The sequence below is a fragment of the Ovis aries genome, chromosome 25, assembly GCF_016772045.2.
Source record: "Ovis aries strain OAR_USU_Benz2616 breed Rambouillet chromosome 25, ARS-UI_Ramb_v3.0, whole genome shotgun sequence".
Taxonomy (NCBI): domain Eukaryota; kingdom Metazoa; phylum Chordata; class Mammalia; order Artiodactyla; family Bovidae; genus Ovis; species Ovis aries.
The window spans coordinates 27,128,910-27,156,342 of record NC_056078.1 but is presented as its reverse complement, the minus strand read 5'-3'; the positions used below and the strand labels follow the sequence as shown (position 1 = coordinate 27,156,342).

The following is a 27,433-nucleotide window of genomic DNA, read 5'->3' as shown; positions in this document are numbered from 1 at the left end:
ACCCACCTTCTAGGTCCTGGGGCAGAGGGAGTCTGGTTTCAAGGGTGGTCAGGGCCAGGCCAAGCCAGGAAGGGAGGAGGGGAGGGAGAGCAGGTGCTCCAGGGTCTCACCCTACAGTGACCCCACCTCACTTCCACCGGACGATGGCCAGGGTGGGAAGGGCGCCTGGTACCCACCTGGTTTCAGTTGGCTTTGTAACTTCCCTGGGTGGAAGAACTCACACTCTGACAGGAAGAAGGGCCCAGGCTGTCCCCTAAAGTAGGGTCACAAGATCAGGACTGTGACCAAGAACTTGGATTATGTCCTGGAAATCACTGGGACTCCCATCCCAGGGGGAGTCCCTGGCTTCAGGGAGACTAGGCCTATGCCAGTTCACATAGTAATAGCATGATGCCCACCCTTCCTCTGTTGCAGCTCTCCCTACCCTGGGAGTGAGGGCTGGAAGCATTCAGAGAATCTCTGACTTGGACTAGTCTGCCCATGGGATACCCAGAGTTCCTGGCTTTCCTTGAGTCTCACCATCCTGACCCACACAGACTCTGACTGTACTTTGTCTTTCAGCCTGGGTGTTGCTTGTGAGGTCAAGACCCTTAACAGGTCGGCAAAGCCTTTGGAAGCTTCACCTAGGCGGGGGTAAACAGAGTACAGTGCTGGGCTCTCCCTCTCCCCTGATCCCTGGCCCTTACCATTGTCACCTCCACTTCTATTTGGGAAATCACTACTCACTCACACATCAACTTATCCATTCAGAGAAGTGTGTATCAAACATCTCCCCTATGCCCAGTTTTGTGCCAGGGACTCGGAAACATCAGAGACAGACCCTGGTTTCCAAAAGCTCATAGTCTAGCCCAGGAGGGCAAATGAGCCTGGGGGGAGGCCAGATATTTGGTAACACCAGGCTTGGTGTGGTAGACAAAGGGGTTGTAGACTGTTTGGAGACCTTCAGGGGAGATTCAGGGTGCTTTGTAAAGGGAAAGAGCCTGAGTTGAGCCCTGAGCGATAAGAAGAACCTGGAAGAAAGGAGAGAGACATTGCCAGGAGCGCCAGTACTGGGTGTGGTGCAAGAGCAGAGGGCTAGAGGTGGGCACGTGTGAGAGCGTCCTGCAGACATCTGAGGTACAGGGAGTAAGAGAGGCTGCAAGGTGGGAGGTGATGCTGGGGCCTGGGCCAGGGGAGTGCTGGTGATTTTCTATGGGACACACTACCCCATGTTGTGTGCACACCCCCCCACACACACGTGTCCCAGTGTAGGGGTGTGCCAAGCCTGCACCTATGCATGGGTACATACATGTGCACAAGAGTGTTGCAGGCTCTGGAACCTACAGTCGAGCCTGCTCCAACTTACCCAGCTCTTTACAAAAGTTAGATCCCATCCATCCATTCCACTACTGGGAGTGCCTACTACATATCAGGACCTGGGCTGGGTTGGAGGGTGATCGGTTCAAGCCCCTGCTGGTGGGTGAGGGCTGATACAATCTATGATGAGGATGCTAAGTTAGACGTAGATGTACTTCTCAGGCTTTGCACCAATACTAATCCTCTGCAAACAGGAATAGAGGAGAGAAGAAAAGGCTTGAAACTAGCAATCAAGCTGCGCTACTGACTCTCTAGGATACTGCCTGGCTCCCCCACCCTACAGGGCCAGGCCGTGCGGGACAGCGGGAAGTCCCTCCCGTGGAGCCTTGGAGAGGCAGTGCCCTCCATGGCCGCCCGGGGGTGCTGTGGGGCCCCCGGAGCGGGCGGCCGTCTGCGCTCACTTGTTCGACACTCACTCGCCTGGAGGTTTCCCCGCCGGCCGCGTCCCGTCCGCTCGCTGCGAACCAGGAGTACCCTCTGCGCGCCCCTGGGCTCCGCTCTGGCCCCGCTGCGCCAGACGCAGCTCTGCCCGACGGCGACATGGGTTTTCCCCCAGTCCCGGAGGCTGGCAGCCGGCGCTGGAGGCCTGTGCTCCTCGCCTTCTTCCTGGCTGCCTCCCGAGGTAAGGTTGGCGAGCCTGGGTGCGGGGGAGGAGCACCGGGAGAACACAGCGGGCAGGGTAGGGATCACAGGTCAGACGGGGGTGCCCTGGGAGCCCCCTTCAGCCGCCTGTGACCCACCGCACCCCCCGCGGCAGAGAGGCTGCTAGGACTACTTGGCAGCGGGCAGCAGCTCTCTGCCAAGTGCCCTGGCTGGGTGATGGGCACATCTGTTTGCTGACAGCTGCCTAAGCGGCTGCCTGTCCAAGCCTTCCCAGCCCAGGGAGCCCAGGGCACGAGCACCTTCTGCCGAACAGGAGGTGGACCCGGTGGAGACAACCCAGTGTGTTCTAGTGAATGCCCCTAGCATTTGACACCTGCGGCATCTCCCTGCCCCGCCTTAGGGCTCCAGGATCTCACACGGTAGGGGAGTTGTATACTCACAGCCACTGTCCTATACCCTGGTGACACTCACGGTTGACCCTTGGTGGGCACTGGTCAGTGTGGCCACTGGTCTACTGCTGGACATGCACACCCCTCTGAGGGTCTGAGTGCTGAGCGGTTAGCCGATTCCCGGCATTCTAGCAAAGCTGCCCCCAGGGGGACTGGGGAGAACATGGGGGCATTTCCCAGCTCAGTTATGAGCCCCTTCTAGGTCCTTGGATAACTTATAGCATCTTTCGGGCCTCAGTTTCCTTAGCTCAAACACAGAAGCCATACACGGGAAGGTGTCACTTTCCTCTTCCAAAGTCCAGACTTTCACAGCTCTAAGTGGTATGCTGGTCAGGACACAGGGGCTCCCTGAGTTGGGGGGTGGGCAAAGGAGGTCCTGGCACCCATAGTCTGGCCGACAGTTCTTGTCTGTCTAGGATTGGAGAAATTGCATCGTGAGGGAGGAGGGGACCAGCAGGCAGCCTATGGAACTCAACTTTTAAACTTTTTCCCTGGGAAGGCGGAGGGAAAGTGTGAGTCATGCAGGGAGTCGGAGGGAGGCAGGAGGGAGCTGGGGAGCTTGGCATGGGACCCAGTGAGCGAGTCGGAAGAAGAGGAGGGAGCGGATGACAGGGTAAGAGCAAGAGGAGGAGCCTGAGAGAACCTGGAGAACACCTCAGAAACTGAGGGCAGGCAGGCTCATGCCATCTCAGTGCTGGAAGGCTGGCCTGGCCTCCTATGAGGGGGAGGGAGCCCACACCCCGCAGACATGGCTGCCTAAGCCCTCGACTGGGTGCTCCCCAGGAAGAGTCCAAGCGGGTGGGGGAGCAGTCTCAGCACCAAGGCCATGGCTCGTGGCAGACATGGTTTCCCAGAGGAGCAGGGGATGGTGGCAGGCAGGAAGGCCAGCAGCCTGCTGGCTACAGAGCCCTGCCCTGTCCCAGCCTCTCCAAGTAACCCTGAGAGGCCGTCAGTTCTCTTAGCCCTGCCCTGGGTCCTCCTCTGGCTGGTCTGCTCTCTGCTCAGCAGCCCCAGTTTGGGAAACTGAACTCCAGAGGAGGAGCGCAGAGAGCACTGGCTCACGAGCAGCCAGCAGCACGGAGGCTCGGAGCCCCTCGCTTCGTGTTGTCTACACAGCTCGGAGACCTCCCAGAGACAGCTGGGTACTCCATCTCTTCCTGGGCCCAGCTCAGGGCGATAATTAGGGTTTGAAGCAGTCTTCCACTGAAAGGAGTCACGAGAATTCTCTTAGGTTTGAACTAGTCTGGGACTCAGTATTCCTAACTGTAATATGGGTGTGCTAATGAGTATTCATGCTGCTACCTAGTAGAGTGTGCAACAAGGGGGCTAAGAGATGGCCAGGCCTAATTGCAGGCATGGTCCAGAGGGTCTGTGAACTGAATAGACCTGCTTACCAGCCCGCTAGGTTCCTGCCCTGGGCAGGTTTGATGCTTACCAGCCCGCTGAGGTGCTGGGTTGCCCTGGGCAGGATTGATGCTTTGGGAAGGTGAGGTGGGGTGGCTGGTGCAGACCTGCTCTCTAGCTCTTGGGGCCAGGCCAGCACCGTGGAGAATGGTGGTGGTGAGCCTGATGCTTAGGGAGCCCAGGAGAAGTTGCAGATACCCCTTTCCTGGACCTGACTCAGGGTGAGATGGGTGGAGGGAGGTACCTAGGAGGCCAGGACCCAGAAGACCCCAAGGATGGCAGAGCCTCTTCTTCCTCTTTGGCATCCCTAGGGCCTATGGAAGTTATTGACCTTGCCATGACCTCACAGGCTGACCCAGGAGTCTCCAGCTCTGGGTCTAGTCCATGGAGGTGCACTGGGGAAGGAGGAGCCCATCCTTCCCTGTATGGTAAGCAGTGTTGCAGGCCCTTGTTGAGTAACCCAATGGTGCAAGCCTCTGACACAGCAAAGACTAGTCTTAGGAAATCCACAATCCTCTGCCCAGAAGCCCTGGGGTGGAGAGAAGCAGCCTTGAGGCCATGGAAGGGGTCCCCAGCTATATTGGGGAGCCCCTGGCTGGGCTGGTTGCTCTCTTTTTCTCCAAAGTAGGGCAAAGGTTCCCTGCTTGGGTCTGACCTCCAGGGACAGGGTGGCCCCAGTGGGAGGTACACTGCTGAGGGGTGACCTCCCTATATGCAACACACACAGGGGGTCTTAGGGCCAAGCAGACTGAGGGAAAGAAGAGAGGGAGGAAAGGGTCCTCAGTGCCCATCGGATATACTGGCAGTGACCCCTCAACCAGCACTGACCAAGTCCCAAAGACTGAGTTTGAGGCTCCAGGTTTTAAGTCAGCTGTTCATCCAGGAGTAGTCTGGCCTCACCAGGGGAGGGGGACCAGGAGCAGCGGGACAGCTTCTGATAGAGCCTGGGGACCCCTCAGTAGCAGTGCTGGCACATGCAAGGCCTTCCTGATGCCACCGTGTGTGAGAATGGCGAAGCTAGGGACTTGGAGTCGTGTGCGCTGCCTGCCAGGGTTTCTTGTACAACCCGTTACTTAACAGTCCAGCTCGGGGAGGCAATGAGCCCTCCATTCACCTCTCAAGATGGCCTTGTACTGCTCTGTGATTTTGTGCATTGCTCAGCATGCTTGAGCAGGTTCTATCATCTCTCCAAGAGGCACGATGACAGTGCCTCCCCCAGAGGCTGTGGCGAAGGGTACACACACAATATAGCACCTGGCACCTGCTTCTGGCTGTGTGGTATGATTCTGTCTCCTGGCTTTTGACGGCTGCATGCCACTGGCTTACTGTCTTAGCTCCTTGCTGCCTTAGCTCTTAGCTAAGCTCCTTAGCGCTCTTGCTGTCCAACAGAGTGCCCAGAGCACGGGAAGGCACTGACTGGCTTCCCTGGGGCAGGGCTCTCTAGAATCCTGGAGGTCTGGGGTGCTGAGTCCAGCCCTTTGTGCCACCTCTATGCACTTTGAGTCTGAAATGCCCATGCAGGTGCCTGTAGAGGCTCCTCTTAAGGTTCCCTGGAGATGGGGACTCTGCAATTTCAAGGCAAGCCAGGGTTTGCTTGCCTTCTTAGGGTCTTGTAACTGAGCTTAATGTTCAGCCTATTTTACTTTGGCTGACCATCCCCAGGGAGAAAAACAATGGCCACCTTTGTGCACACCAATAATTCAGTAATGAAGCTGCTCTGCTCCTTGGCAAGCCAGCCTAGTCTCTTAACCCTTCTACATAGGATCTTACTTCTCATGGGGACCAGGGGGTCAAGTCCTGCCTCTGCTGTTCACTTACTATGGGACCACAAACACACACTCCCTCTTTATCTGAGCCCTGAGTAGGCTGGGTAACAGGGTCTCAGCAAAGCTGAAGACATGCTTCTGAAGGGTAATTCCATGATGGTGTTTCCTGACCTTCAGTCCATTTCTTCACCACCTTGGGGATTTCTACAGTGTCTGGCTATTACCATATGTACTTTAAAAAATCTACTCATTTCTTTTACTTAGGTAAATAGATTTTAAAAGGAAACTGTATATCACTTGCCATAAATGGAAAGCCAGTGTCACTTGCCATAAATAGAACAAAATCATAAAAGTGTGTAATAGGAAAACCAAATATGGTAAATTCTGATTGGAAACTATAGCCTGGAGAAGGCTCCAAGCCTGCTGTACCTTGCAAGGAAAAAAAGACGACGAGCTTAGCATATAATAGAGATGTTTTGGAGATACATTGGTATCAAACTAGGACTTTCTCTTTGATGTAATCAGGACTGAAAGAGAATTGAAAAGGGAATAGCCTTCTCTCTATGTGATTCAATGTTATTTAATGCCATCAAACTGAAAGTAAAACTCCTTATGCTGATGCCGTGAGCGCCTCTCCACTGCAAAAGAAAACTCCCCACTGTGCAGAGTGGCAGCTGGTGGCAGGGGCCAGTTTAGCTCTCCTGGAAGAAGGGAGGGAGGGCAGTTTCCCATCCTAAGAGGCCAGGACAGGGTCAGCAGGCCAATCTGGGCTTCTTCCAGACCCCAATTCTCAGCCCCCCCACCCACTGCCTTCTCCAAATAAATACAGTGGCTCTAGCTGGGTCCTCTTCTCATGCTGGGACCAGCTGGCTGTCCCAAGAGGGAGCTGGCAGCCCCACTGGCCAGGTCACACTGTACGTCTGTAGGAAGGAGGTGGGGACCGTGGTTAATCCTCGGCTACTTCTACACTGCAGATCTCAGGAGCCAGATGATCTGGGCTCAAATCCTGGCACCACCAAGTACTATTTGTGAAACTCTGTACAAGTTACTTAGCCTCTCTGTGCTTCAGTTTCCTCATTGGTAAAGTGGAGATGGTCACAGTCCTACCTCACAGAGAGCGGGGATTCAATAAGCGAACCAATGTAAAAGTGATCAGAGTGATGCCTGGCACAGAGTAAGCACCTGCTGCTGCCATGACCACCAAGCCTCCTGCACTGAGGGGCAGGCACAACGAGATATGAACCTGAACCTCAGGATGTCCTCAAAGCACAGGATCTTGAGGGGAGCTTGCTGGAGCTGGCAATCTGGGCTACACAGAGCCGTCCTCAGGGAAGGCCTGGGAGAGCTGAGGAAGGAGCCATCCAGAGGAGTGGTCACCGGCGCAGCTCTGGCCAGCCCCAGGCTCTCCCTGGGGAGGTGCGCTGGCCAGCAGCCTCCAGCCCCAGAGGCAGCGATGCTTTCCCAAGGTGCTGGAAATGCCACTTCCTCCCATAGAGCCTGGCTTCCCCTTCCTAGACTCCTTGGTCTGATGTGAATGGACATTTCCTGCAGGAGGAGGTATCAATAAACACATCTGAGATGCCCTTTGTCCTCACCGGCTACGGAGGCCCACAGGCGGACCTGCCAGCTTTGGGCCCTCAGCCCCTTGCCCTGGAGCTACTTCCTGGAGCTTAGCGCTGGAATCAGGACCAGTCCTGATTGGTCCTTACCTCTGTTGCCCTCTGTGCTCGGCATCTTGATAAAGACAGAGCCTGGCCTTTCCTTACACCCTCATGGACTGCCCTGGCAGGGTCCATTTGGGGTCCGCTGTGAGGACCTGGCCTTTTGCATCTAGCACAGGGCCAGCAATAGCAGGCCATGAGTAACTGTTTACTTACAGCCCCTAGCAGCTAGACAGAGTCTAGCTGTTTGGGTGGGGCCTTCTAGGCCTGACTAATTGAACCAGGGACCCACCTCCAAAGGCCAGGGTGTTGCCTTGGTGACTGTGGGCTAAGTTCATGCCTGGTCAGGGAGAATACACACGCCTGTTTACATGCCCTCCCCCCCACCCCCACACCCATCCCATGCACACCCAGAGGGTTTCACGAGGTGCCTGCTTGCGGGGGAAAGGGGTCACAAAAGCTAGCATCTTGGGATGAAGCCAAACAAGAACTTTCTCTTAGACTAGAATAGAAGCTTTTACAAGAGGCTCAGCCCCTCTGTGGCTGAGGGTCCCATTGCTAGAAAGTGGCAGAAGCAGGACTGAATTCTGAGTGGAAGTTCCTTAAGGAACTCTGCACCCCCATGGCCTCTCTGCATTGGGCCTGGCTCAAGTTTGGACCTTAGTAAATATTTGTGGAATGAAAGAATGATGTTTTTGCTTTGGGTCTGAGGCAGAGCAAGGATGATTGCGTGGAGAGCGCAGAAGTCAACTGGAGGTCAGTTCTCTCTGAGTAGCTAGAGGATGAAGTGTTAGCCCCACCCGCTGGAGGGGTGGAGGGCTCTTCCTGTCTGCAGTGTTGGCTTGTCCGAGGTGTGGGCCTCTGTTCAGCCACATAGGGCTGTGTGGCCTTGGGCAAATCGCTTCACCTCTTTAGTTCTATTTCTTCCTCTTTAAAATGGGGATAATAAGAGTACATCAGAGGTTATGAGAATTAAATGAGTGCCAAGTGCTCAGCAAGTCCTAACATGTAAGAAGTGCTCATAAATGCCTGTGGTCATCTTCGTATTGTTGCCCATTCTTGTCACCCTTCTCTGCCCTGAAGAAAGACAGCCTTTCTCACCTGCCACAGGGTTTCAGAATTGGAAGGTGGCTAGGAATGTGGGGAGTCTCTCAAGATAGGATAAAGCAAGGGAGACCCAGAGAAGGATGGGACCTGCCCAAGGCGCACAGTAAGGGCATGGCTAAGTGGGGACTGGGGCCCAGGGATCTGCCCACCCAGGCTAGAGTTTTAATCCTAGACCTAGAATTACCCCAGGGTCACAACATTCTTCCTGCATGTGCTTCTGCAAACTCACCCAGCAGCAGGGTGGTGGGGGTGGGGGGTGGGGCTGGGCCCTAAAAACAGCACAGTGATGGATGGTTCCCACACAGGCACAGGCTCAGCCTAGGGCCTGGGGCCTTTTCCTGTTCCATATGCTCTCGGCCACCCTGGAGCCAGGGGCCTTCCTCCCCAGTCTCCGACAATGCCCCAGGTGTCCAAAAGGATCTGCTGCTTACAATAAGCAACATCCTCTGACCAAATAATTATAATTCCAGCTGGGCTATTTATAACCCCTGATAACACACATGTGTATGTGCAGTCGTGGAAGGCATGGGGCACGTGTGTAGTTTTCCCTAACACCGTGCCCTTGCGAGTCCACCTAAGGACAGGGTGCCCCTGGCCTTATTCTGGTTGGAGTCTCAGACACAACAAACAAGATGTTTTCTCTCCCCCAGGACAAGTCCTGTGGACATCTGGCCCACACCGTCCAGTCCGTTTGCTGGAACTGAATACTCTCTCCCACACCCAAACCTAAAGCCCAGTGTAGCTTCTCCTTTTTCTAAAAGGGGAAGAGGGCCTTCTGGGGTGCTTGGGGTGTCAGGAATTGAGCAATGACCCTCCCCAGCTCTGTCTCTGAACCCCACTTCTGTGTTCCCCTGTGAATCTGCAAAGAAACTGCCTCTTGGGCTGAAAAGCACGTCCCCACTGCTTTTCTGGGGAATTCTGTGGTCCCTAGCATCACTGCTTGGACCAGGGAGGCCCTGGGCTGGTGCCCCATTGGAGGCCCTGCTGCTTGCTCCCACCCTGCCCCGTCACCCTGTGCTCACAGACACTTATCCTGCCCACAAGCTAGCCTCATCTTGCCTACATATTCGCCCCACCCCATCCACACCTCTGTCCACTTGACAGTCCCCACCCTGCTCGGCTCTGAGCTCCACTTCTTGCTTCTGCCTCCACTCACCCAGACCTGCGGCCCTGGCCTCCACTGAGCCAGCCTTCCCCTGGCCCCCAGGGTGTGCATGCTCCTGCCAGTACTGCTGGATCTGGATTCGGCTCACACCCTTGGGGGTAGTTCTGGGGCTAAAGATAATGTTGGGGAAAGGGAAAATGGGGTATCAGTTGGGAGAAGTGCTGGTGGGAGCTGTCACATGGCTGGCTGGGGAAAAGGGGGAGCACAGGGCAGAGCTAATCCAGGTCCACTCTTTGGGTGGGTTTTTGTTCTTCCTCAGAGGGCCCTTTCTGTGACTACTTCCCACTGTCATTTATTGGCACAGCCATGACTCAGTAGCTCGGTTTCCACTGGGGGCCTTGGGTGGATCACTTTCTCCTTGAGCCTGACTGTTATATCTGTAGGACAGTGGGCTTGGGGAGTGGAATGCCTCCCTGGTTAGAAACCAAGGAGCCCACTCACAGACCAGAAACTCAAATGTCCGTGGGACACTGATGGGAAGAGAGTGAAGCAGACTAGGGGGAAACATTAGGGAGAGGTGGGGACTGCGGCCAGCTAGAGCACCAGGGCCCCATGGGAAGAGGAGGCTGCTGCTCAGTTTCAGTTGACAAGTGCCTCACAGGAAAGCTGTGTGTGCTTGCGCTCAGCTGTGTCCAGCTCTTTGTGACCCCCATGGACTGTAGCCCACTATGCTCCTCTGTTTGTGGAATTTTCCAGGCAAGAGTACTGAAGCGGGTTGCCATTTCCTCCTCCAGAGGATCTTCCTGATCCAGGGATCAAGCCCAGGTCTCTTGTGTCTCCTGCATTAGCAGACAGATTCTTTACCACTGGTACCATCTGGAAAGCTGGGTTTAGTGTTAATGTTCTGATTTTCAAAGAGAAGCTGGAAGTCAGAATTTCCGTATCAAATTCTTGGTCTTTAAATTTTGGCAATCTCAAAAAAAAATGTAAAAAACTTTGAGGTTCAAGTAAAATATATTTGAAGGCTGAATATGGCCTGTGGGCTGCCAAATTCTGAATTTTTTTCTTTTAGTACAGTGTCTAAGTGCTTGAGTTTAATTCTGACTCTGGTATTTTCTCTGTGAACTTCAGTGAGTTACTTAACATCTCTGTGCCTCAGTTTCCTCATTGGTGAGACAGGAATAAAAATAACACCTGCCTTACTGGGTTGTTGGCCATGCCCATCCTACTTATTATTCTTCTAGTCCTAACTAGATCCTTCTTTACCTGAAGCCCCCATGCTTCAGGTTCTGAGTTTATACCCTCCAGAACTTCAGGCAAACCACTTTCCCTTTCTTGACATCTACATTTCTCCCTGAAAAGGAGATGAGCATCTTGACTAAAGTTCTGACGTTTTTGCTCACCTTGGCAATGACTTCCCAAAAATCTGAGATTCCTAGACATGGCTCCCTCTCACATGCAGGTGCCAGGAGTGGGAGGCTCTGGTGTGTATCTGTCCTTTTTACCCTCTGGGGCTTAAAACTCCACCCTTGCAGACATATTCTTTGGGGGGAATGTCTTTCTGCCTCCTCACACTCTGCTTTAAATATGTAAGCATGCCAAGGTTGGGCCACAGCTGTTATCAGTCATTCACACTTTGGTGAGAAAGGATTCAAAGCAGGCTTCTCTGTTCTATTTTCACTCCTAAGAAATGTCTTTTGAATTGCAGAAATGACTTAGAGACCTATCTAGCTCCCAGGTATCAAGCCCCAACTTTCAGAGCATTTCACATAAATTATCTGTAGTTTTGCCTCAACTCTGGCAGGGAGCTGTTCCACTTCTGTGTTTTACAGCGAGGCATCTGAGGCTAAGAGTCTATGTAACTCCCAGCTATTGGACTCCTTTGCAGGCTAAGCCCACTCCAAAGCTACGGCGGCTGCCTCTCTCCTGACTGGGCCAGGCTTTCAGCTCCTCTGGGGAGGGGTAAGGAGACAGGCTGTAAAACAGGGAGAGGGCGTCTGGAAAGAAGTGGCATTATTATCTTGGGTTTAGGCAATGGCAATGGAAGGGGTATATCCATTTGGATCTTGTACATATTTCCAAACCCTCCTTCCCTGTCGGCCCACAACAACCCCTGAGATGCCAAATAAAATGAAAACATCGCTAATGTCTAGTAACTATAGCTATCGCTCCGCTGTCTGCAGAGGGCATGAGAGCTCACATAGCGTGTTCTCCACTTTCCCTCATTCTGTCCTCTCACAACCCCACTGTAGCTAATATTTTCCTTCCTGCGCACATGAGGAAACTGAGGCTCACAGCTAGACAGAATTTTCTGTTAAAGGGCCAGTGCTTTGGGGGGGTCAACATGGTTACATGCTGGGAGACGGGGGGAGGGTAAAGAGGACCCTTCATTTGCTTATTGAAGCAAAATGAATGAGAAAATGTGTCTAAGAAGACCAGGTGGCAGGCAGGCGCCTGGATGAGATGGCCTTTTCTTCACACCTGTCCTTGTCCCTGAGACACCTTGGGTATTTCTGCTTTACTGCCTCCCAAGTGCTGGGCTCCTGTCTGTCCATCAACCCCAAAGATTCTCCTTCCTTGAAGAAGTCTCCTGACTATCCCCAGGAAGGTCATGTCCTCTTTCCTTCAAGTGCCCCGAAGGCTGGTCCAGCTTTGCCCTTTGTCCTGTGGGGTTACTTTTTCAGGATGTAGGACTTGTCTAGCCAGCTAGGCCATAAGCTCCCACGGGAGCCTCTGTCTTCAGCATCCAGGTGAGATAGAGCCCCTGGCATAGGCCTCACATGGGCAGATGCTGCCTTAGTGCTCACTGATGAGGGGGGTGTGGGGCAGGCTGGCCCCAGGAGTGGCAATAGATGCCAATGGCCCCCAGAGGGGTGGTCCAGGGCAAGGGGCTGCTGTTCCCAAACTGCCTTCTGCTTCTCCCACCTGATATGTTGAGCACGGGAACTGCAAGTGCCAGGGGCCAGGTCTGGGCAGAGCCACGGTGCCTGCAGTGAGGGGACGGGAGCTGGGGTCAGCACACGTCCCTGGGAGAGGGACACTGGGGGCCCGGCCCACCCTGCTGCCTGCCTGGTGTTTCGCCTATGCCTCATCCAGCTTTACCTGGGGAGGCTCCTGTGGCTCCTCCCACACAGCCTGGAGGGAGCCGGGTTCACGAGCAAAAGAAGAAGCTGAGGCTTGAGGAGGTCAGCTGACTGGCCCTGAGCTTGTGGCTGGGGAACCCATATCTTTGAAGCCCCAGGCTGAGGTTCTTCCCTACTCGGGTGGGTACTGGGAGTGTTGCCGGCTCAGGTGGGTGACGGGCTCTCGTCTCTCTGAGCAGGCCTGGTGACAGCGTTCAAGATTGCCACGCCCTATTCCCTGTACGTGTGTCCCGAGGGGCAGAACGTCACCCTCACCTGCAGGCTCTTGGGCCCCCTGGCCAAAGGGCACGATGTGACCTTCTACAAGACCTGGTACCGCAGCTCGCGGGGCGAGGTGCAGGTCTGCTCAGAGCGCCGGCCCATCCGCAACCTCACGTTCCAGGACCTCCACCTGCACCACAGCAGCCACCAGGCCAACAGCAGCCAGGATCTGGCCCAGCGCTACGGGCTGGAGTCGGCCTCCGACCACCACGGCAACTTCACCATCACCATGCGCAACCTGACGCTGCTGGACGGCGGCCTCTACTGCTGCCTGGTGGTGGAGATCAGGCACCACCACTCGGAGCAGCGGCTCTTTGGGGCCATGGAGCTGCAGGTGCAGAGAGGTGAGCCCCTCCTCTGCGGGGTGGCCGGGGGCGGCTGTCACTGTGGGGATGGTGTCTGAGCTTGTCTGGGAGGATGAGCAGAGGACCGAGTGACTGGTAGGGGGTGGCGCTGTCTGTCTGGTGGTGTGACACTGTGCCGGGGGTGTCTGATTCTGTATGGGTGGCGCTGGTACTCCAGGGGTGGTGGACGGGGTGTGAGGATGTGGAGCTGTGAACACCTCTTTCTGGGTCGCTGGGTGTGATGGAGAGGAAGGGCATACGGGACTCTGTTTAAGACAGTGGGGTTTTTTGATGGGAGAGAGTATAGGATTTAGTGGAGAAGGAAACGGGAACCCACTGCAGTATTCCTGCCTGGGAGATCCTATGGACAGAGGAGCCCGGCGGGCTGCAGTCCACGGGGTCGCAAAGAGTAGGACACGAATGAGTGACTAAGCACATGAACTTGGGCTGGGAGTGTGTCTGCTCACGACAATTCCAGGGCTGTGATATATGACCTGCTGTGTGAGTTAGGGGGTGGGGTGTGTGTGTGTGTGTGAAGACAAGGGGCAGTAGACTAGATAGAGGTGTGGGTGTGGGCAGGTAGCCACACATCCATGGGGGTGTCATGGCGATGGGCAGGGCTTGCCTGGCTGTGCAGTGAAAATATGCCTCTGTGTGTGTGTGTGTGCAGCTGGGCCAGCACTGCCAAGGGGACACGAGCAAAGGTATCTGTGACAGGAGCAGGGCACACCAACCTGGACAAGTCTTCCTGGCCGCCAGGGTCTGACGCCCACTTAATGACCCTTCTCTCTGCTCCCACAGGCGAAGAAACACTATCCAAGTGCATCGCGTACCCACCCTCCTCCAATGAGAGTGAAAGTAAGGAACCACCTCTTGGCTCCTCTGGAGTCTCTGTTCTTCTCTGTCCTTACCCTGGACGCAGACCTCATTCTGAACTCTGACCTCATCACCCCAAGCCCACGGAACCCCATTCCTCCTCTGTTGCTGCCGCCCCTCCCTTTTGCTTCCTCCTTCACCTGAGCCATTGGGCTGCAGCCCCCAGAAGCCCACGCCCCTTCTAAGGCTTGAAGTTTGAGGAAGCTGGCTTCTGAGTCCTACCCCTGACTCTTGGGTGAGGCTGTGCCCTGGCAGTGACCTTGGGCCAAGTGCCCCCATGATAGATACTGGGTGCCACAGGCTGCCGAGCTTGTTTTCAGTGGGGACCACTCCTCTGCCACATGGGAAGGAGGGCGGTGTGTGTGTGGGTCCTCCTGGCTTGGACTCAACCTTGTTCCATGTGTGTGGAGAGGGCGGAGGGAGAGGCTGAGGCAGGGGAACAGAACGACCTTTCCTAAAGCTCCTACTATATCTCAGGCAGTGTGCCAAGTCCTTCTAAGTATTGGTATCTCAATGGCTTCTTACAAGAACCCTGTGAAGTAGGTGTCACCAACTTCATGGCACACTCATGGAAACAGAGGCCCAGAGAGGTGACATTACTGGCCTCAATTCACGCATCTCACAAGGAAAGCACAGCTGGCACTGTGCTCACCCCGCCTTCTGGAGGTGAGGTGCGCACAGCTGGGGAAGGAGATTGGATGCACAGGGCGGTGGGTGGCAGTCAGCCCCCTGGTGTTTGGCCAGAGGTGCCCATGGAGGGCAGGGGCATTACTCCGAGGGATGCCTGGGCACTAGCAGTCCAGGTGAGAATACCCAGCAGCTTGGAGACAGCAAAGGGGAGATGTCTTAGGGGTGCCCTCTCTTCTGACAGGAGGGGTTCTTGGCTTCCTCAGCCTTCTCTCCATTAGTATTTATCTGGCATCCAGTCCGGACCAGTTCCTGCCTAGGTCCTGAGACACGAAAGTGCAGGTCTTCTCCCTGCCCTCCAGGAGGGCATCCATCACAGCTGAAGCCAGGAAGCTCAGCCAAAGCCAACCCCCCAATCAAAGGCCATGGTGACTTTCTATTCAAACTACTCTTTTTTTTTTTTTGAAACAACAAACAGACTAGCCAGGAATAAAATTAGAACACACTTTTGGTCTGAGCCAGACCCACATGGAACTAAGAAACTAAGAACAAGCCTCTTCGTCTGCACACCACAGAGCTCATGTGTGGCCTCGCACCAAGCTGCTGCCTTCCTCACTTCCTCCACTGGTGGCTCCCTGGGGAGGGTGGAGAGCGCCCCCCCCCCCATCACACCCACCCTCGGCAGCCCCTTCCTGCCCATGCAGCAGCCTCACAACTATGTGTGCACACACGTGCTGTGCACAGGACAGGGTAAGCGTCACCTGGTGGGTCCCTGAGTGTTCACTTCCCCATCACCCCTTCTACTATGAGCAACCCCCCAGTCCCACTTCTGCCTCCAGGGGCTCCTGCAGAACAACTCTGCCACTGCTCCCATTTCACAGATGGAGAAACTGAGGTTCAGATGGATGAAGTGAGTGGTTCTTAGTCTCCCAGAGCCAAGAGGAGAAGCCAGAGCAACCTGGTTCTCAGTGTGCAAACCCTGCCGGAGTACTGGGGCCCTCCCCACTGAAAGTCATTCATTTTCAGAAAAGCACTCATTTTCTGAAAGTCAGCTGTCTTGGAGACAGTGACAAGAGATGCCAGAGGGGACAGTGTCAGAGAAACCAGGTGTGAAATGGAGAGGGAGTGGCAATCTGGGTCATTTTTCTTGCTCTAGACTCGAGAGCAGCAGCTGCTGGAGTTAAGGGAACAGAAGTCACCTGGGGAGTTCCAGGAGTCTGACTGATAAGAGCAAAAGGGTGAGGCAGAACTTGATTGCTGAGAGAAGGTCAGGCTTCCTTTGCTGGGCACCTTGGCTCTCAGGATTTGACATATTCCTTCCTCTCCAAGTCATGGGATGTGCAGCCTCACTCTGCTCCCTGCTTCCCTGAACTACTGTCTGCAGGGAATTGGCTTCTTAATGGCCACAGGCACACGTTCGCTTCTGTCCCAGTTGTCAAGGGCAGGGGTAAAGTGTCAATCTGAAAGCTTCTTAAAGGCTGGAGTCCCCTTTCAGAGTCTGGGTTCTGGCGGTCTGGAGATGACAGCTGTGAGGAGTCTTGGCACTAAGGTGGAAGTGGTCTCAAATGAAAGGAAACCCAGCTATGCTCTGGGGTGGGGTGTGGGTGCTTTGACAGTGCTTCTCTTCTCTGGGTACCATGTGTCCACTGAGCAGCGGGAGCACGCGTGTCCCTTTCCAACTTGCAGGGAGGCAGCCCATGTTATCAAAGGTGCTGAGTCAGGGGTCCAAGACTGAATGCTCACAGGGCCAGGGAGCTTGTGGGGAGGACAGTACGGAGCAGCAGAGACTGGTGAAAACCCAGCTGCCAGTTTGTACATGCAGTTCCAACTGTCACACGCCAGGAGAGGGGCCCAGGGTTGCCAGAGTCACTAAATTTTCAAGCAAAGTCAGAAGTCCAGATTTTACTTGAGCTCTCAATTTTAAACTGTTGGCAACTAATAAAAGAAAAAAAAAGCTAAGTACTGCTGCTGCTAAGTCACTTCAGTCGTGTCCGATTCTGTGCGACCCCATAGACGGCAGCCCACCAGGCTCCCCCGTCCCTGGGATTCTCCAGGCAAGAACACTGGAGTGGGTTGCCATTTCCTTCTCCAATGCATGAAACTGAAAAGTGAAAGTGAAGTCGCTCAGTCGTATCCGACTCTTAGCGACCCCATGGACTGCAGCCTACCAGGCTCCTCTGTTCATAGGCTTTTCCAGGCAAGAGTACTGGAGTGGGGTGCCACTGCCTTCTCCGAAGCTAAGTACTAAGCTGGCCATATTTGCAACTTGAGTCTATTCTAATGAAAGGTAGTGTGGTGAAGTGGTTAAGAGCACAGATCCTGAAATCAGTCAAGTTGCTGAACCTCCCTGTGCCTTGGTTTTTTCGTCTGTAAAATGGAGATCATGGTTGTATGTATACTTTTAAGGTTGTTCTGAGGCTAAAATGAGGTACTCTGTGTAAAGAAAGCACTAAGAACCATGCCTGGCACAGAGTAAGTGCTGTGTATGTGTTGGCTATTATTACTTCTAATGTGCAGTTCTAGGCCTGGCTTCCCAAATCATCTCATCCATTCCCCTGTACCAAGGCAGGATGGCAAGTAGATGGCAGGTGGATGCATATCCTGTTTTCTAACAGTGTGAAACATTCGCCTGGTGATCCATGTGCTTAGGAGGTCCCAGGGCTGACTGCTGGGTCCTGCCCTCTGCTGCACTTATGTTTGGAAAGACCCCAGTCCTTGCTATAAAGACAGGGGCTCCACAGCCAGCCTTGGTACCAGATCAGTTAATGATGCTTCCAGCCAAGAAGCTCTTCAGTTTCCCTTCTCTAAGTGCAGTCCGTGGGGTTGCAAAGAGCTGGACGTGACTTAGCAACTGAACAGTAACGACGGCAGCAAACTGCAGCCCCAATTTCCTAATATCTTGGGGGAGGAGGAAGGTAGCTGGTGCATGAAATCCCCATATCAGCTTGAGGCGGCAGGGGAGGTGATAAGAGAGGAGTGGGATGAGGAAGCCGGTACCGAAGGAGCCCAGGAGCCCCGAGCTGCTGAGGGGCTGTGGTTTTTCACTGAACCTGCGCCAGGAGGCTGGACAGCCCATCTCCCCGAGAAGCAACCTCTCCACCCCGCAGCACAGCAGATGTATGCTTTCATCCAGCCCCCTCCCCGGAACCAGGCAGTCCTGCTGAACTCCTTCCTCCGTAAACACCCTTGGGTACTGACAGGCCCTGGACAAAGCCTCGCTGAGCAGGCTGAGCCCCTTCTATCCCACCCCGCTCTGTGAGGGACTGGCACACTGCTTGGTGCTGGCTGGGCAGCTGCCTCTGCCAGTGCCCGATCACCTTCTCGGCATGAGCCTGCCTCTGGATGGCTACAGGACCAGACACCTCCCCAACTCTGCCCCAGGTACTGGCCACACATGGGGGGCGGGGTGGGGAGCTGCGGCGAGGCTGTGCTCTGCAGAGGAGCCCATGGTCTCAGAGGGCAGCTGGCCCACAAAACTCCAGCCAAACCCTGCTCTCTGGGCCTAGCCTCAACTCCCAGCCCAGGCTATAAGGAAACCAAGACCTGATCCCCTAAAGGGGCCAAAGAGAGGGAGTCTTTGCTTGGGGACCGCAGTCAGGAGAGAGGTTGGGCCAAGATGCTCAGTGGTCACCAACTGGCTACACCGTATGCTGCTTAACGCCAGTCTGGAGGACACCTGCTTTGATGACCAGAGAAGGGTGCTTTGCAGCCGTTTTCTCAGTGCCCACAATAAGGTCCTGCGATGGAGTTCAGAGGTACTCAGATGTCTGAATTATAAAATGTTTTACTTTCAGTACTCTGCATCAAAGTGCAGCCTTGCTAAGATACGTGGGGAGCCTGCTTTAATGTGGAGCTGAACTTGCTTTGTAACAACAGAGCAACTGTCCCTGTACCAGCGGGTACTTCTAACGCACCTGAAAACAGCTTTTTCTCTTCCGAGGTCTGAACAAACCCTCTGAAAGCTTGTTTACACTGTCGGGTTGTTCAGTAATACAATGAGATAAAAAACAAGCCTTTATACCCAAATAAGTAGTGCAAAGGCAACAATGAGCCCGTTCACCTCCCCAAAGCTCCCAGGGTCAAGCTGACGCTGTGACAAGGTATTCTACCCCACTGTTTTTTTGTCAGAGGGAAGGGCTAAAATTGGGAAGGAAAAGCACTTACGCTGGTTGTGGTTCTGAGGGCACGTCTGTTCCCAGCTAAACTCCTGGAGTCAGCAGATGGACTCAAATAAAACCTCCCATGCTGTGGATGGGACCATGAAGTGGTACAACTATTTTTTTTTTTACAAGACAATTTAGCAATAGCCTAAAAAAAAAAATACACATACTCTTTGGCTCAGCACTTTCACTACTAGGTTTTATATAGTGATGTACTTGTCTGAGTGAGCAAAGATGCCTATACAAGTTCATTGCTACATTATTAGTTATGCTGAGAAATGGAAGCAACCTACACATGCACCAGTAGGGGACTGTTTCAATAAACTTAGGTGAGCCCCGTGATAAGCCCTAGGCGGAATGAGCTAGATCTCTGTGCCAATACAGCTAGATCTCGGTGTCCAAGCTGTGCTAAGTGGGAAAACCAGTTGTCACATGATCCCATATATGCTGTACATGCGGAGAATGTATCTAGATTATGTCTCTGGAGGGGGCCCAGGTACAGGTGGAGAAAGAAAATGTTGAATTAAAAAAAAAAACTTGTAAATTTGTGTGCGTGTAATTTCAAAAGCTTAAAAACATTTAAATTGGACAAGGATTCACATTTCCCTAGTTCCTGCTCCAAGATGTTTCCCTGTGAACTGTACATGTGAGATCACTTTTAGAGGCCCTGTCCTGGAGCCAAGGGGTCTCTCAGGGGATAAACAGGGCTTTTCATTCATTCATTTTTCATTGTGATAGAACATACATAACATAAAATTGCCATTTTAACCATTTTTAAGAGTATGGCTCAACGGCACTCATTACATTCTCGTTGTGTAGTTATCGCCACTCATCTGTTTGCACAAGTTTTTTATCTCTCGGGCTTCCTTCAACCTTGAGCTCTGTGACATGGGGCCTGTGAAGGGCCTGCTCTCCTCTTTAGGGAGCAACCACCTGCCCCAGGTGGTTGAGATGTTTCCTGCAGGCTGTGAGGAGGTCCCTTCTCTTTCTCCCCTGTAGCTGCTTCAGCCGTAAGCGCCTGGCCTGATTCCTGGGTGCTCTGGCCCTCTTGGGGTTCCCACACCTTCCACGCCTCTGCAGGTCACTGCGGGTCTAGCTGTGGGGCCTGGGTGAAGGCGGGCCCCCATCCTGCTGGGCCTTCCCTCTCTGGGACTCAGTTTCCCTCAGGAGGAGTAACGGGAGTGGGGCCTCACTTGGCTGCCTCTCTGTTCATTCAGGCATCACGGCTGCTGCTCTGGCTACGAGCGCCTGCATTGTGGGTATTCTCTGCCTCCCCCTCATCCTGCTCCTGGTCTACAAGCAAAGGCAGGTGGCCTCCAACCGCCGTGAGTATCCCCGTCTGCCTGGGCTAGGTGGGGTGTGAGTGACCTGCCCCAGTGTCCCGCTCAGCCACAGGGAAGAGCCAAGGCAAAAGGCTGACCCAGTTCTGCTCTTCAAGAGATAAGAGCTGGGCTCCGTGCTGGTGAAGAGGGGACCCACTGGCCCCTGGCAGTGCTGGCTTGATACTCAACAGGGACCTGTTGAATGAATGAGCAGTCTTAAGGAGTAGCTGAAACTTGTTTATGAAAGTGGTGTCACTCGGAGATTGTTGGGGGACCTGCTTTAACATATAGGTGGGTTTGTCTCTGTAGCAACAGTTGGGACAAAATGACCTTTGGATTATCAGAACTGGGAGGGATCTTCGAGATAACTCGATTCAACTCTTTCCTTTTACAGGTCACAAACCTAAGATCAGCAGGGTTAAATAACTAACCAAATGTTATAAAACTTAGTAAGACTCAGACTCAAAGCTTTTCAACTCAGTGGTTTTCAGGGAGCATAGTTCCACCGCATAATAAAAACACTCCGCATGAGCATCGTAGCTGAGGACCCCTAACTAGCAGGATTGCTGTGCCAGGTACCATGTCCAGTCTGCTATGTACATTCTCTCGTGTGCTCCTCCTAACAGAGTCTAGTCTTACTACTGGCTCCGTTTTAAAGCTGGGCAAACTGAGGCACAGAACAGCTAAGGAGCTCCCTCAAGGAACCACTTATGAGCACGTGGTGGAGCCAGGTTTCCAGCTGTGATGCCTTTTCACTTGTCTCTTTGGGTGACAGTGCCCTTTGCCCTTCCTTCGACTCCTCCCACAAGCCTTGGCCAGCCTCAGTCCTCCTAGAGCGGGGGGGGGGGGGGGGCCTTGCCTGGCCTCCCCCATCTCTTCCCACACCGCCTCCCACCCCTGCTGTCTGCAGCAGGTGGTAGCTGAGGGGGGCCCTGGCTGGACTGGAACAACTGGATATCCCTCTGTCCCTCTTCAGTGGGTCACTCTCCCCCACCCCTCAGGAGGCCCTATTCCTCTCACAAAGCCTACCACAGTTGATCTACACAGACACCCCAGGGTTGGGGAAGGTGAAGAGATCTGGAGCAGAAAGAGGAACCCAGCAGATGAACCAGGCAGAGGCGTGGCTACAGAGCCGCCCTCAGCTCCTGCTCATCTGTGGAGTGCTTCCATGGAGGTGGGGAAGGGATGAGGAGGGGCCGTGCTCAGGCAGGCTTGGCTCCCAGCAAAAGAGGTACTTTCTGTCCCCTCTTACTCCAGACCGTAGGTCCGCCTCCATCAGGGAACAGGAAACTGAAAGTGAAGCTGCTTAGTCGTCTCTGACTCTTTGTGACCCCACGGATTGTGGCCCACCAGGCTTCTCTGTCCATGGGGTTTTCCAGGCAAGAATCCTGGAGTGGGTTGCCATTTTCTTCTCTAGAGGATCTTTCTGACCCAGGAACTGAACCCAGGTCTCCCGCATTGCTTTACCCTCTGAGCCACCAGGAAGCCCCCAGGAACTGGGAAAACAAATTCCCGGCAGAGGCGGGCACGGGGCAGAGGCGGGCACGGGGCAGGGGAGGGGCACTGCTGATCCTCACGGGGGCCCCCAGGGGTTGGGCCAGGGCTCTGCCTGTGTCCCAGGCAGGAGGATGGAAAACCAGAGAGGGGACACCCCCAGGCCGGAACGCTGTGGCCGTGTCCTGAGGACACGGGCAGCCTGGGGTCAGCCCCCAGTATCTCCTGCTGCAGGTACTGGGAGACCTACAGACTGAGGGCTTCACAGAGAAGGGACAGATGAGCTGGGAGCTGAAAACCTGCAGTGAAAGAAAGCTCGAGGGGGTGCGGTGGGCCAGCCAGGGCTATGCCATGACCAATGACGAGCACGCCTTCAGAAACTCTAAACAAATTCCATTTTCACGATGGACGACGACTTCATAGCATCTTATCCCCAGATTTAATACATGCAGTAACAGGAAGGTATCAGTCATTTATCTCCTAATAAATATTTTTGAGGCCAGTCCTCTGTCCTCTCCAAAAAAAGACTTATGTGGTTGAAGGTTTAGAGACAGACACACGTGATGCCAGAGGGGACGATTCTAGAAAAACCAGGTATGAAATGGAGAGCAAGTGGAGATTCGGGTCACTTTTCTTGATCCAGATTTTACAGAAGCAGCTGATGGAATTATGGCAGCAGAAGTCACCTGGGACACAGCAGGAGTGTGGCCCCAGGGTAGAGGCTGAGTGGCCTGGAGCACAGGTGGTGGCTCAGAGATGGAATGGATAGGACTGTGTGTGGTGTGCTCCAGGCAGGGTGCTGCCACAGAGCTGGGCATGGAGGGAGTGCTTGGGAGTAAGCCACACTCAGAAAGAAGAGAAAGAGCAAGGCTTGGGAAATTAAATTAAATTAAAAGATGCTTGCTCCTTGGAAGAAAAGCTATAACGAACCTAGACAGCGTATTAAGAAGCAGAGATACTGCTTTGCCGACAAACGTCCGTCTAGTCAAAGCTATGGTTTTTCCAGTAGTCGTGTATGGATGTGAGAGCTGGACCATAAAGAGGGCTGAGCGTCAAAAAATTGATGCTTTTGAGCTGTGGTGCTGGAGAAGACTCTTGAGAGTCCCTTGGAGTGCAAGGAGATCCAACCAGTCCATCCTAAAGGAAATCAATCCTGACTACTCATTGGAAGGACTGATGCTGAAGCTGAAGCTCCAATACTTTGGCCATCTGATGCGAAGGACTTACTCACTGGAAAAGACCCTGATGCTGGGGAAGATTGAAGGCAGGAGAAGACGACAGAGGATGAGACGGATGGCATCACTGACTCGATGGACGTGATTTTGAGCAAGCTCTGGGAGATAGTGAAGGACAGGGAAGCCTGGCGAGCTGCAGCCCATGGGGTCGCAGAGTCGGATATGGCTGAGGACTGAGCAACAGCAACAAAGTGCTGGGGGCACTGAGGCAGGCAGGGTGCCACAGAGGCCCACGGGCCCGGCAGCCTCCCTACCATCAGGCAGACTTGGTTTCTTCAAGGGCAGAGGAGAGGATGAGCTCAGGGAAGGCAGAGGCCTGCAGGAAGCTCCACAGAGTCGCCCTGGTAAACAAGCAGCCATGATTCCGATACCACGAGATTTCAGGAACTTGTATGCAACTTCCCACACAGAATCGCCCTGGTAAACAAGCAGCCATGATTCCGATACCGCGGGATTTCAGGAACTTGTATGCAACTTCCCGTGGGTACTCTGTTGTTGCGCCCCTCCCCCACCACTTGTTTCCCCATCGTAATGCGCAGCAAAACTCTTCAAAAAAAACAAGAAGGGTCTGTGGGAGTACGTGGGGAGCTGCCAGAAAGAGGGAAGTTGGGGTAGCTGCATCTGGTTGGTGGCCGGTTTGTGGGATGGGGAACCTCCACAGCGGGGCCGAGTGGCAGCAGCTTGACTGCAGCGTAGAGAGTGGTAGCCCGGCTGAGAACTGATGAAGTCTCAGGCCCTCTAGGGTTCCTCTGAGAGATGTTGACCCTATTAGGCAATGCAGAGGACAGAACAGAGGGGACCAGGAACTCTAATTAGGAACTGACCTTGCAACACTCCTGCCCAGTAAATCATGGCTGACGACCAGAACGTGACAAATGGCCACACAGGAAACAACAGTTCAGGAGCCAGGCCTCTGGTTGATCCTGAGTGCCTAACATCACCACCGCTGCCTTTGGTTTCCTAGCTACCCCACACGCTTGTCAAACGCATCCCAAGCTTAATTTATCATGGGTCAACACGGGCCGCTGAGCAAGGCCCCACCTGCTGGGTAGACACACAACACTGACCTCCTGGCTTCGTGAGGGAGCAGAAGTGGGATCCGGGGCTGAGCACGGCCCTGCCCAGGTTCACTCCCATTCCCGAGGGGTGTCTGCCAGCGAGGGCCAGGATGCTGTCTGGGAAAGCCTTCCCTCTGTGACCAGCTGCTCTGTCTGTCCCTAGGTGCCCAGGAACTGGTGCGGATGGACAGGTAAGGCCCATGGAGACCTTCCTGCGGACACTTGCCACAACTGTGCCATCCCAGTCAAAGTCTGGCAGCCTCTCTCCTTGCCTTCCCTGGGCTGTGGTCTCTGCTGGGCGGTATCTATCTACACCCAGCTTCTTATACAGCAGTTAATGCGGAAGGGGTTGGGGGAACTTTATAGCCAGGACAGACTGATTCTCCTGACTCCACTAGGTTCTTTCCCCTCTCCTCTCTGGTCACTGCTTATATCACAATGGGGCTGAGAACACAGACATGGACTTCCTGGTCCTCCCTGAGCTCTGGGCCAGCTGTCAGGAAGGAGGTATGTCCGTGCAGTAGGGCCCCGGTTTAGCTGCCTGGCACAACTGGTTAGAAGAGCATTTGCCTGCCATCTGCCATCTGTGCCGACTGGCTGTTTGCCCTGCCACCCCTTACCCAGCTGGCTGGCTCCAACGCTGCTTGGATGAGCAATGCACCTACCTTTGGGCCTCAGTGGTCAGCTGGGGTGGGGAAGGGGAGGAAGCAGCTGAACCCAGGCAGACCCTGAAACATGCAAAGGAGGTCAGCACATGTGGAGTTGAGGCCCCAAGGAGTGCAGGGCACCCCAAGGAGAAAGCAGTCAAGCCACAAGGGCAGAGGCTGACCTAGCTCAGACGTCGTGGTGGTGGGAGGGCAGCTTGGGGATGGAGTGGATGGGGAGTGTGTGTGGTGTGCCCTGGGCAGGAAGCTGGCATTGCGCCTGGCATGGAGGGCATCCTTGGGAACAGGACATGCTCAGAAACTTGGCCCCAGTACATGTAACACCAAATTCAGAGCTCCTCCCTGGTGTCTGAAAGGGATGATATTTAAGACAGGTCACAGGAAGTCCTAGCTAGATCCTGCTAGCATCTCAGAATTAGAGCGGTCCTCAGAGGTTGTCCCACTCCTAGGGAGGAAAAAGGTCTCCCTTTAGCTCAAGACAAGCTGAGGGGACAATCAGTCTTAAGGCCATTAATTCTACTGACCAAAGAGAGACTTGTCCCCTGATTCAAGAAGCCAGAGTCCTAGAGCTGCTCTTACCTGGGGCTTCTTTCCTGGGCCTGGGGACAGATGGTCAAATGCCCTCAGCTCAGGGCAGGTGGGGAGTGCAGCCCAGCTTTTCCTCCCTGGCCCTGGAGCCTCTCTTCCTGCTAGGAGATGCTTCCGAGGCCTAGGGTGGGAAGGCAGGTGAGGGGAAGGGTGGGGAGGTGAGGGGAGAGAAGTGAGGCAGGCCAGGTGGGAGGTCAGAGGCCTAGCCCAGGCAGCACGCATGACCTCCTATCCTGCTTCTCCAGCAACAACATTCAAGGAATTGAAAACCCTGGCTTTGAGACCTCTCCACCTTCCCATGGGATGCTGGAGGCCAAGCCCAGGCAGCCCCTGTCCTACATGGCCCAGCGGCAGCCTTCTGAGTCTGGGCGGCACCTGCTGTCTGAGCCCAACACTCCTCTGTCTCCACCGGGCCCTGGGGATGTCTTCTTCCCCTCCCTAGGTGAGTGCTTCTCTTCCCTAACAGCACTGTGACCAGCAGTGTACCGGCCACACTCCCCACCTTCCTGGGAATCCTCACAGCCTGAGTGTGGGATTGCGGCGGGGGTGGGGGGGGGAATGACAGATAGAGGAGCCCCCCTTCACTCTGCTTTTCCTTTCTTTTGCAGACCCTGTCCCTGACTCCCCAAATTCTGAGGCCGTCTAAACCAGCTGGGGGCCCGTGGGTAGTTGTGGCTGGGCCTGGGGCAGGGGCATTTGAGCCAGGGCTGGCCCTCTTGCTGGTCCCTTTGGCCCTGGTTTCTTCCCTCCAAGCTGTAAGCTCAGACTCTTTGAAATACTCCTGATGGCCAGATCTTCCACCTCTCTGGATGGCAGAAGGGAGAAGGTGCTGGACAGTCCAGCCCCTCTCTCAAGGATGGTGAGAGGCTTGGATCCCACCCCAGGGACCTGAAATTCACCAGCTACTGATGCCAGATGACCTCTGTTCTCAAAGCCCCAGGACTGCCAGCTCCCGTGGCAGCCTCTCTCTCTGGGACATAAGCCCTGAGACCTGAGAGTACAGATGCGCACTGGGCAGACCTCCCAGTGCCACCCTCCAGGCCCGAGACACAAGATGTGCAGAGACTCTTCCCACTGCGGTGGGCCTGGCTCCCCATTCCCGCCTGAGACTGCTCATCCATCAGACTCACTCTTTGTAATCATGAGGCTCTGGGGCTAGGCCTGCCTGACCTGGCTGCCTTCTAACCAGCAGACTCTCTGAGGGGCTATCAACTGGTTAAACAAATCTGGGGTTCCCACTGCCTGTACTCTGGGTCCCCAGAATGCACTGGCCGGAAGCCCCAAAACAGGAAGTACACCCTGGGGCACGGTGACCACTGTGAGCCAAATGGCATCTTGGGCAATGGGAGCCAGGTCAGAGGTTGTACTGCCGCCCGCCATAGTGGTGAGTGGAGGGAGAGTGGGCTGGCGGGGGGCGTGGGCCTGCTGGGAAGGTTCAGAGGAGAGGGCTCCTCCCCCTCTCCCTGTGTTCAGGAGAGCTGGTGACCACATAATGTATTGCCCAAACTATGATGACTTTTCAGTGTGAAGAGGGGGTGCTATTAAAAACTACGTGGGTGACAGTGTAAAAACCCCATGGACAGATTGTAAGAGCTGGGTTGAAATCCCTACTCTGCTTCTGAGGTGCCTGAGGCCCAGGGAGCCCTCCACCGCCAGCCCCAGTCTTCGAGGACCTCTGTTCCAGTCACTCTCCACTGAGCCATCAGGGCAGCGGGACCCTGTTGGGTGGGAGGAGCGGGCGTGTCCACAGAAAGTCTGGGCCTGCTCTGCCCTAGACCCTCTGCTCCCATCTCCTGCTTCAGGCATGACCCGGGTTTGTCTTTATATACAAATAGGAGGGGGAATCCTTTGTGGAATTTCAATTAAAGAGTTTTCAAGCGCGGAGAGGAGTGGGGAGGGAATCTCTGTACCCTGTGGGGTGAAAGTGGGTGGTGGGGCCATTTGAACTAGACAGGCACCCCGGGCACTGCCCTGTGGAGCGTGTCATTTCAACTGGGCATTCGTCTGCCAGCAGCCTACGCTGGCTCTGCTGAGCCAGGCCTGGGTGCTGAGAGCCCGGGCTTCTGGCCAGGATAAGGGCCCAGCAGGCAGGGAGATGCTCCCCCTGGCTGGGATGGGGATGGGAGAGGAGCAGCAGCAATGAGCCCCGGGCCTGCACCTGGAGCCACGGAGCTCCCTTCTCAGGTCCAAGGCTGTGGGCCAGTGTGGG

The 27,433-nt window shown here is 54.6% G+C and overlaps 2 protein-coding genes across 5 annotated transcripts in view; one reads left to right on the top strand and one right to left on the bottom strand.

Moving 5' to 3' along the window:
* Positions 1–27,433, bottom strand: part of LOC101107570 (cadherin-23) — an 84,452-nt gene that overhangs the window by 42,131 nt on the left and 14,888 nt on the right. Inside the window, exon 1 of one of the 4 annotated variants that reach the window (XM_060406594.1) lies at positions 1,773–1,986. The exons of the other annotated variants lie outside the window; for them this stretch is intronic. Coding sequence (XP_060262577.1) covers positions 1,773–1,898 — 126 coding nt within the window. The 5' untranslated portion in view covers positions 1,899–1,986. Of the gene's footprint in view, positions 1–1,772; positions 1,987–27,433 lie in introns of those variants that run through there. 4 annotated transcript variants of the gene reach the window in all.
* On the top strand, positions 1,767–27,106 carry VSIR (V-set immunoregulatory receptor). Its single transcript, XM_004021444.5, has 7 exons — positions 1,767–1,978; positions 12,774–13,199; positions 14,001–14,057; positions 20,080–20,187; positions 24,135–24,162; positions 25,470–25,666; positions 25,833–27,106. The coding sequence occupies exons 1-7, from the start codon at positions 1,897–1,899 to the stop codon at positions 25,868–25,870; spliced, it is 936 nt and encodes a 311-aa protein (XP_004021493.1). The 5' UTR covers positions 1,767–1,896; the 3' UTR covers positions 25,871–27,106.

Coding starts and splice junctions, on each gene's coding strand:
- VSIR (XM_004021444.5), top strand. CDS start 1,897: ATGGGTTTTCCCCCAGTCCCGGAGGCTGGCAGCCGGCGCTGGAGGCCT. Junction 13,200..14,000: donor GGAGCTGCAGGTGCAGAGAG/GTGAGCCCCTCC, acceptor CTGCTCCCACAG/GCGAAGAAACACTATCCAAG. Junction 24,163..25,469: donor GAACTGGTGCGGATGGACAG/GTAAGGCCCATG, acceptor CTGCTTCTCCAG/CAACAACATTCAAGGAATTG.